The sequence below is a fragment of the Watersipora subatra genome, unplaced genomic scaffold (assembly GCF_963576615.1).
Source record: "Watersipora subatra unplaced genomic scaffold, tzWatSuba1.1 SCAFFOLD_266, whole genome shotgun sequence".
Taxonomy (NCBI): Eukaryota; Metazoa; Bryozoa; class Gymnolaemata; order Cheilostomatida; family Watersiporidae; genus Watersipora; species Watersipora subatra.
In genome coordinates, this window is record NW_027045356.1 from 12,810 (window position 1) to 23,666 (window position 10,857).

A 10,857-nucleotide genomic window follows, 5' to 3' on the forward strand; every position below is an offset into this window, starting at 1 on the left:
TTGACATCAGTAGTACCCGTTCTACTGGCTCGACTAGTTGATCGGGTCCCGGATCAGCACTTTTTGCTCTCCTATTGGCCATGTCTGGCTTTCAGTAGGTTTCTGCTCTCTTCCCAGAGCAGTGCCTCTACTGTGTCCGTGGCTGTCGGCTCCTATCTGGGTTTCTTCCTGTAGGAAGTTCTTCCGGTAAAAGCTCGCGGCCTCCTCAGGCAAGTCCTGTTGGAGCCTTTAGTAGGTTTCTGCTCCTGGAGCAGTGCTTCTACTGGGTCCGATACCGCAGGGCTTTCCACAGCTCTCTTTGGGTTTCTTCCTGTTGTCAAGAAGTTCTTCCAGTAGAAGCAGTGTTGCCGTTTTACAGGAATCCCAGTTTATCTAGAGTCCAGTGATTCTCCCAGTGTTCAGTGATCCCGATGCAAGTCCCGTGGTGGAGTTCTTGGGATCGTCAGCGATCCCACTGCTGCCACCGGTGTAAAGGTTTTGTGCGACCTTCACTTTTTCTCTACTAGTATAAAACTTGATGCATGAGCTTATACATATATTTTCTGCTTAGTTCAAAAGTTGTACAATAATGCTCAAGTAACAGGCAATGAACAGGCCTAGAACAGCTCTGCTCTTCTACGCAAATGCTCGAGCTTATATAGCTAGTAAGCTGTGCCTCCGTTGTACTTGGCTGGGCCCGGCACAGCTCGGCCCTGCTCGGTCTTGACTCGGCACGGCTTTGGCTTGGCTTGGCTAAACTCTGACCTCGTTATTCTGCCTGACTGAGCACAGCCCGGCTCGGCTTAGCTCAGCCCTAGGCTCAGTTAACAGTGAATCACATTCCACAATAATAGTACAATACTTATAATAGTACAATACTTATACTGGTACAATACTTATAATAGTACAATACTTATAATGGTACCATACTTATAATAGTACAATACTTATACTGCTACAATACTTATAATAGTACAATTCTTACAATGGTACAATACTTATATTAGTACAATACTTATAACAGTACAATACTTATAATAGTACAATACTTATACTGGTACAATACTTATAACAGTACAATACTTATAATGGCACAATATTTATAATGGTACAATACTTATAATAGTACAATACTTATAATGGTACAATACTTATAATACTACAATACTTATAATGATACAATACTTATAATGGTACAATACTTATACTGGTACAATACTTATAATGGTACAATACTCATAATGGTACAATACTTATAATAGTACAATAATTATAATCGTACAACCCTTATAATAATACAATACATACAATAGTACAATACTTATAATCGTACAATACTTACATTATAATGGTACAATACTTATAATGGTACAACACTTATAATGGTACAATACTTATAATAGTACAATACTTATAATAGTACAATAGTTATAATGGTACAATACTTATAATGGTACAATACTTATTTACAATGCTACACCACGTTTAGTTCTACAATTCTTTTGATGCAACAATTGTTCTTTCCACAACACTTGCAACGTATTGGTTCATGTAATCCTACAATACTTGTAATTCTACAAGACTGTTAGGGCCTCAATAATTTAAATTATACAACACTTTTAATGGTACCACACTTGCAATGGTGCAATACTTATAATGATAAAACCCATGTAATGCTACAATACTTGTGATGGTACGGTACTTTTTCTGATAGATATGTTTGAGAACTAAATTAGTGGATTGCTAAAGTTTTAATGCTACAGTAGCAGATTTTGAAATAGTTGACCAACCTGATCAGAAGCATTTGGAGTACCATCAACCTCTATTTCTAGAGTTACCATGGTAACCTTCGTATTTACATCTTCTATTGTAGTCTCTAGCACAGCTTCAGTGTTGTTAGTGCTACTAGATGAAGACTCTTCTAAGAGGTCAAGCTAAAAAAGATTTTACACATTGAAATTGAACTACTTCAATTTTCAAGTGATGCTTTTCATCAGTACTTTAGAATACCAATCCAAAACTTTGTTTGAGGGAGTCAGTGACTGTCACATAGCAAACATAAAAGCATATTTTCTGTCATAATCAACTTGAGATATGGACAATGTGTAAGGAATGTTATGGCTACTATTTATAGAAAATCTAAATGTAAGTCACAACAAGTTATTTTTACTTTAATACAGACCAACAAACTGTTCTCTAAACGTAAAAGATGAAAACCTCTGACACTTATCTTCTCTACATGAGGCATTTTAGTTCACAAAGGTTATCTGAAAAAATTAAGTGAGTTAGAATCTAAAGGTTTATTACTTTTGATAACACATAAGAATACAAGCTGCAAAAACAAAGGGAAATCAAAATATTTAGTTTTCATCAAGAGTATGATAAAAAAATTAAGCGTTAACAGAACTGGAATAAATATTGTTTGCCAATATATTTAGAAATAAACTTTACATGACATATTACAAACATAAACACATGCACATACACACAGGGCCGTATCCTCCTATACTGCAGCTACTGCCATTTCAGTACCATTTTTTGAGGCTCAAAATCCCAGAATTCACGTCATTTTTGCTTGATTTTAACACTTTGGCTGGGTAAATGACCATAATGTCGTTTATCGGTGGCGTGGGGAAACGGCATTTACATGTATGTCGCTTTCGGTAGACACTTATAAAGCTGCTGTCTTGTAACTTTAAACAAAGGATATGAACACTAGTAAGTTTTAAATATCATCAACAAGATATTAGTCGATAAATTAAGATATGAAACGATTATCTGAAAGGCGTTGCTTTGTGCTAAAGAAATCGCGCCTCCTTGGAAAAGAATAAAAGCTGAAAATACCAGTCAACATCGGCTCGACTTTCAAAACGGTAAAATAAAATATTATTTGATTCTCCAATTGTAAGTGATTTTTGGTGTGATTAGAATAACAATAATTCAGATGATAGAAGTGATGTAAACTTTTTAGTCTTTTATTATACTTGGAATAATTGTACAGAGTAAAACGATCGTTATGGTAGCTCGCACAGCATTGTTATAGCGTTGGACTCTACCGAAAGGAATGCTTCCAAGCATTTCATACAGAGTCAATTGTACATGGTTGTATTTTTTGTACTAGTAGGTATGTAAATGAATGCTTATGTAGAAAAGATTTTGTTCATAGAAATAAGTTTAAGTTTGAGCTATGCATGTAACATGCATAGCTCAAACTTAAATCTACTACTACTTGCTCAGTATTTTAAACTATAGTATAAGTACATTATTTTTAACATGGTGCTCTATTAATTTTACTTTTTAACTTTACAATATTATTTAATTAATTTATTTCATAAAAGACTACTCGTCTCCTACACCATTCAGCATTGTACCCGGTGATAATTCTACCTCATGCTAGCTGTGGCCAACCCCTTTATCAGCTCTCATTCACATTATATTTTTAATAAATGTTGTTAAAGACAATCTCAACAAACAGTTATATATTTAGAAAACTGGATTATAATGTAAAATTTGCTGTTAGAACATGTGCCCCATCAGGAGCCAAGTGTGTTAGATTTGCACCATTTTGACTAGTTATACTAAAAAAATTTTTGGGAGAGAACCCCCAGTCTCCCCTCCCTCCTCACCAAGAGGGCATTCGGTACCCCTCTTGCACTCTCCTCGCAGTACTATTTTCAAACAGGTGGATACTGCCCTGCATAGACACATGTATGTAAATGCTTGCCTCAAAATTAGCATAATGCCTACTTTTTATATATTTATATTAATATTATACAATTATTATACAGTTCATCCGCTAACTAAAGAGCACTAGCAAAACATTGATTTAAAAATGCTTGATTCTTAAATTGAAAAACCCACAATCACTGCGTGAGGTAAATACCCTCTAAAATAAAATATTTAGAATCAATATACATAATTATTTTCAGTATCAATAGTGTCAGTAGGAGTTATTGGCTCATGTTGTTTTAAGAATTCTATTTATTGAGTTAAAATCCACTACTTGTTGTTCAGTTCGATTTACGTCGCAACTTATCACTGCAGCTGTGTCAGTTTCAGCCACTGCAGTTCTGAGCACATCAGAATTATTATTTTGTTGACAGACTTCAACATCTTTTTCCTGAAACATGTTTCAACAGTTATATGGGCTGTCGATGATGTTGATAATTTTGTAAACTAATTATCTTCCCATTTTGGTAAAGAAAGCAAAAGCTCTAAGTAGCTTAACAACAACCACTCCTGAATATAACTGAGAAGGTTCTATTTGTATACAGACTCAAAATGCTCCTCTACTTGAAGTCCTGATTGAAATCTAATACTAGCAAATTTTAATGCAGCAATACTTGTAATAATTTAAATATATATTAATAATGCTACAATACTTGTAACACTATAATACCTCTATTGCTAGACTCGGCTGGAAATAGTTATGCGTTAGAGTATTACACCATCAATAATTGGCAGACCTGATTAGAAGTAGTTGGAGCGTCATCAACCTTTATTTCTGGAGTCACCATGGTAACTTTTGTGTTGTCTTCCTTTGTTATAGTGTTGAACACAGCTTCCGTTTCATTTGTACAAGTGGATACGCACTCTTGTGAGAGATCAAACTAAAAACATTGTTACATATTAAAATATAGATACTTGTAATGTTGCAGCACTATTATTGTTGTAACATTACAAGTATTGCATAATACTTGTAAGGCTATAAAACATATAGTACTGCAATACTTGTCATCCTACGGGTCACGCTACACTGCAAAATGTATTGCACCAAAATGCTTGTCAAACTACAGAACTTGTAGTCTCTCAAAACAAATAATGCAATAATAGCTGTAATATAACAATAATTTCATCACCAACAATCTGTGCATTGCTAAAATACTGGTGGTGCACTTTATCTGTAAAGCTACACATCTTCTAAGCTACAGTACTTGCATTTCTACAGAACTTGTAATGCTATAATACTTCTAATGCAATCCACTTGTAATCCTACAAGACTATTAGGGCCTCAATAATTTAAATTGTACAACGCTTTTAATGGTACCACACTTGCAATGGTGCAATACTTATAATGGTAAAACCCATGTAATGCTACAATACTTGTGATGGTACAGTACTTGTAATGTTAAATATATTTGAGAACTAAATTAGTAGAGTGCTACAGTTTTAATGCTACAGTAGCAGATTTGGAAATAGTTGGCTGACCTGATCAGAAGCAGCTGGAGTATCACCAGCCTCTACTTCTTGAGTCACCATGTTAACTTTTGCATTTTTCTTTTTTGTTGTAGCTTCTGGCAGTGCTTCTGTGTCATTAGCACTACTGGATTGGCACTCTTTTGTGAGCTGGATCTAAAACAGTTGTTAGATTTTGAGATAGTACTGCTACAACATTTATGTAATGCGTTTCACCAGTACTTTAGAATAGCCATGAATATTTTAGTACAACATTGTCAGTGATAGTGTTAGTGACAAATCATGAAAACATATCCGCTGTTATAACAAACCTCCTATATGAACAATGTGTGAGGAATATTATGGTTACAACTATTCATGCAGAATAATCATGCAAGTTACAACAACATATTTTTTCTTAAATGCGGATCAACAAAATAGCTTCTAAAAGTAAAAACTGTAGACCTTTGATAGGGATCTTTTCTATGCAAGCCAGTTTAGTTCACAAAGTTTATCTGATTGGTTTGAGCAAGGTCTTAAAGGTGTACATTAAAAGCTCAAAAAAATTTATCACCTCTACTGTAACAGGTGCGAGGATATACACACATACATGCATAAATCAACACACAAACATACCAAATCACACAGACACGGACACACACGCACAGACACACACACGCACACGCGCACGCACACACATACTCTTCACACACGCATGCATGCACACATCAAAACACACATCAAAACACACACCAGAACACACACCAAAACACATACACACTCCAAAACCCACACACACACACTGAAACATACCAATACACATGAACACACAACACCAACATGCAACACAAACACACACTAACACGCACCAACACCCTCAGACATGCACCGACACACACCAACACGCACCAACACACACCCAAACACACATCAACACAAGCACACACACACCAACATTCCCACCAATACACACCAATGCACAAATGCACGAACGTGGCAAAAAACACTAACACACCCAAGAACACACCAACACGCCATCACACCCAAACACACTAAAGCATACACCCCCATATACACTTGCATATACAATCGCACACACACTCGCATACACACCCGTGCACACCAGCACACACCTCCGTGCACACACCTGTACACACACACATATGCACACCCACCTGTACACACACACATATGCACACCCACACACACATACGTACACACACACCCACACACACGCAGGCACGCACACACGCACCCACACACACCCGCATACATACTGTATTTGCATACATTCTTGCACGCGCACACACCCTCACACCTACACACCAGCACGCACACACACGCACCCTAAAGCAAGCACACCACATTTACATGCACACACGCTTTCATTTACAAATACTCACACAATCATACACACACATACATGAACATGCGCACACAAATACACACACGATCATGTAAACATTTGCAACTACGCGCAAACTAGCAGAGCTCAATAAAAACTTTCAAGATTTGACTAATGGAAATTTTGATATACCTTTGTTAATGTTATAACGTATTATTCATTCCCTAAGTAGAAAGTGCTAGCAATAGCATCAGTCTGAAAATGCTTTATTCTCAACGTGAAAAACTCACAATTATTGAGTGAGTAAAATACAGTATTAAATAAGATGTCATAAAAATAAATATTCATGTTTTCAAAAAACTCACAATCACTTCGAGAGCTAAATGCAGTCTTAAGGTACGGTCACACGTAAAAATTTTTTTGTTGGTTCTGACTGAAGTCACAAAATGAACGAAAAACATAGAATTATTTAGCTGAAATTCACAGAATTATCAGAGCTGTGCATGCATACCGAAATCGTCGACGAAACACTCTTCATTGGTAGAACAAATTATTAGCAATCGCAATTTTAGCATCTTTTGAGATCTGTTTAGTCCAAGACATGTATAACAACACACAATAAAAGTACTAGCGCAATTTAACATAGTACATACGATGAAACTGTCTAAATTGGGCTATTTGTTGGTTCTTTATTGTTCAAACAGGTTGGCTACAAATCGTTAATTTTTTAATGATAACAATTATTTTTAGCAGCAAAAGTTCCGATGTAAAAAGAGTTGCCATTTTTAGCATGATCAAGACAGGTGCATCGTAATTAATATGGCGAGTCGCTTTTGTATTTTCTTGCGTGTCACGTTATGTGTATTGGACTATAAACTGTTTACATTGAAACTCACCTCTGTAGTTGTGTCAGTTTCAGCCACTGGAGTTCCAAGCAGATCAGATTTGACACTTTGTTGACAGACCTCAACATCCTTTTCCTGAAACATGTTTCAGCAGCTACACGTGCTGTCAATCATGATGAAATGTCTGTGAACTAATTACCTTCCTATTTTGGTGAAAAAAGCCAAAACTCTACATAGCTTAACGACAACACCTCCTGAATATAACTGGGAAGGTTCTACTTGTATACAGACTCAAAGTGCTCCTCTACCTAAAGCCCTACATAAAATCTAATGCTCCCAAATTTTAATGCAGCAATATTTGTAATAATAAAACACTGGTAATGCCACAATACTTGTAATACTATGATACCTGTAATGCTAGACTCGGGTGAAAATAAATAATGAAGTGTTAAAGTGTCAGTATTATACCGTCAATAATTGGCTGACCTGATCAGAAGCAGTTGGAGTACCACCAACTTCTATTTCTAGAGTCACCATGGTAACTTTTGTATTTTTTTCTTTTGTCGTAGTCTTCAGTATTGCTTCAGTGTCATTAGTGCTACTGTATGGGCACTCTTCTGGGAGGTCAAGCTAAAACAATTATTACACTTTGAAATAGAACTACTACAATTTTTATGTAGTGCTTTTCATCAGTATTTTAGAATACACACAAAAACTTAGCACTACGCCAAAATTGGCTGTGTTCAGACAAAACTGGGAAAGTTTTATTTTTAAACATAGTTAAAATGCTTCTATGCGCAAAGTCCTAAATTGCATGTAACACTACAAAATTTTAATGCAGTGATATTTGTCATGGTAGCACATTTATAATACTACAGCACATGTAGTAATGCAATATTTGTAAAACACTCCTTGTATTGCTATAAACAATCTAAGGGTGCAGTACTTGTAATGCAATAAAACATGTAGTGCTGCAGTACTTGTTATGCACTAGTTAATGCAACACTGCAAAATGTAATGCACCTAAACACTTGTCAAACTACAGAACTTGTAGCATCAAAATACAGTTAATTCTAAAATAAATGTAATATTACAATAATTTTATTGCCAACAATGCATGCATTGCTGAAGTACTGGTGTTGCACTTTATCTGTAAAGCTACAAATCTTCCAAGCTACTGTACTTGTATTTCTACAGAACTTGCATTGCTGCAATACTTCTAATGCTAAAACTCTTGTAACCCTACAATACCTGCAATGTTATGGTATTTGCAATTCTACAACATTTATAGTGCTACAATACTTGTAATGCTGCAATCATTTTAATGCAACAATTCTTCTATTCAGCAGCACTTCTAATGCAATGATACATGCAATCCTACAATACTCATGATTTTGCCACATGAGTAGAGCCTCAATAATTTTATATTTACAAAACCTATAATGGTACAATACTTATAATGGTACAATATTTGTAATGATACCATATCTGTAATGGTAAATATGTTTGAGAATTAGTTTAATGAAGTGTGAGGGCTTTCATGCATATGCTCAAGTAGGAGACTTCAAAATAATTGACTGACCTGATGAGAAGCAGTTGGAGTACCATCATTCTCTGTTTCTTGAGTCACCAGGTTAACATTTGCTATTTCCTCTTCTTCTGTAGGCTCCAGCATTACCTCTGTGTCAATATTATTGCTGGGTGAGCACTCATTTGTGACCTTGACCTAAAAAATCTTTGTGCTTGAAAATAGAAATAAATAAAATAGTGCTTTTGACCAGTACTTAAGAATGCTCATGAAATACTGTTAGTTACAACACATAAAAGTTTATATACTGCCATAATCAACTTGAGATATGGAAATAGTGTAAAGATTGGTGCTTCACTGGTGCTTTAAAATACAGACAAAGACTTTTGTGAATCAACATCATGGACTGTGTTAGTAACCAAACATGAAATATATTCGCTGCCATAATAAACCTGAGATATGGATAATGTGTGAGGATTGTTATGATTACAACTATTTATACAGAACCTAAATGCAAGTCACAACAAGTTATTTTCACTTTAATGCAGACCCACAAAATAGTTTTAAAAAAGGGAGAAAACCTCTGACAGGGATCTTTCCTACATGAGTTAGTTTAATTCACAAAGTTTATCTGATCGATTGAGTGAGTTAGACTCCAAAAGTGTATATTTTTAGATAACTCATAAGATTACAAACAGAAAAAGTAGAGTATAAAATTAAAACCTTTAGGTAATTTCAAGAGTATGATAAAAGAAACTAAGCTTTAACCGAACTGAAAAAAATATTTTTGGTATTGTACTTATGAACAAAACTCAGTCATGCATTTTTTAACCAAACACACACAGATACACACACGCACTCGCGCACACACGCATACGATCGTGCACACACACATACGATCGTGCACATACACACACATACACACGCCCACATGCATGCACACACGATGGTGCCACAATTAAGCATTTGCAACAATGCAGGCACAAATGCACACATTTTAGTTATATTTTTATAAACTAGCGCATTGACTTCTTTGATATATTTTTGTTAATGTTATAAAGTGCCATTCACCCACTAAAAAAATTCTAGAAATAGTATCAGTCTAAAGGCACTTTATTCTCAACTTAACAAAACTCACAATCCTTGGGTCAATCTAATTCGTCTTAAATAGGCTGTGATAAATACAATATACATCTTTTCAGAATCAACCGTGCCGGCAGGATTTATTGACTCATGTTGCATTATGAATAATCTTTATAGAGGTAAAACTTACTGCTTGTTGTTCTGTTCACATTAAAACTCACCGCTGCAGTTGTGTCAGTTTTAGCCACTGAAGTTCCAAGCACCTCAGACTTTACAGTCTTTTGACAGATCTCAACATATTTTTTCTGAAACATATTTCAACAGTTACATGGGCTGAGAATCATGTTGATAGTTCTGTAAACTAATTACCTTTTCATTTTGGTGTGGAAAGCAAAATCTTTACATTGTCTAGTGACATTGTCTAATCACCCTTAAATATAACTGGGAAGATTATGTTTGTATACATATTTGAAATGATCTTCGACCTGCAGTCCTATACATTACAAAACTTTGAATGCTGCAAAATGTGGTATATATTATTATACACATGTAGTTTACATTACACTTATAATGATACAATACTGGTAATGCTATAATACAAGCTATAATAATTAATCAATATATCAAATATAATCAAATAACGTATCAAATATAATCAATACTACAATAATGTTATGCTATAACACCTGTAATGCTAGACAAGTCTGAGAACTAAATTAGTGTAATGCTAAAGTTTTAATGCATAAGCTTCAGTCGTAGACTTTGAAATAATTGACTCACCTGATCAGAAGCAGTTGTTTCACCATCAGCCTCCATTTTTTGAGTCACCGTGGTAACTTTTGCATTTACTTCCTCTTCTGCAGTCTCTACCACTGCCTCTGTGTCATTAGTACTACTGAATG

General features: G+C 35.2%; 1 protein-coding gene across 1 annotated transcript; it reads right to left on the reverse strand.

The window, feature by feature from the left end:
• Positions 1–228: 228 nt before the first annotated feature.
• On the reverse strand, positions 229–10,771 carry LOC137410374 (uncharacterized). The gene is made up of 9 exons (XM_068095801.1): positions 10,736–10,771; positions 10,177–10,260; positions 8,927–9,070; positions 7,831–7,974; positions 7,396–7,479; positions 5,188–5,331; positions 4,446–4,589; positions 1,770–1,913; positions 229–372 (listed from the first exon to the last, which is right to left on the reverse strand). Exons 1-9 carry the CDS (start codon positions 10,769–10,771, stop codon positions 229–231), a joined length of 1,068 nt encoding a protein of 355 aa, XP_067951902.1.
• Between the last annotated feature and the right edge of the window lie 86 nt (positions 10,772–10,857).

What these genes read in the sequence shown, in the direction of transcription:
- LOC137410374 (XM_068095801.1), bottom strand. Translation starts at nt 10,771, where the DNA reads ATGGAGGCTGATGGTGAAACAACTGCTTCTGATCAG. An exon ending in AAACTGACACAACTGCAGCG is followed by an intron (nt 9,071 to 10,176) that starts GTGAGTTTTAAT and finishes AAGATTTTTTAG; the next exon opens with GTCAAGGTCACAAATGAGTG. An exon ending in CTCCAACTGCTTCTGATCAG is followed by an intron (nt 7,480 to 7,830) that starts GTCAGCCAATTA and finishes AACATGTTTCAG; the next exon opens with GAAAAGGATGTTGAGGTCTG.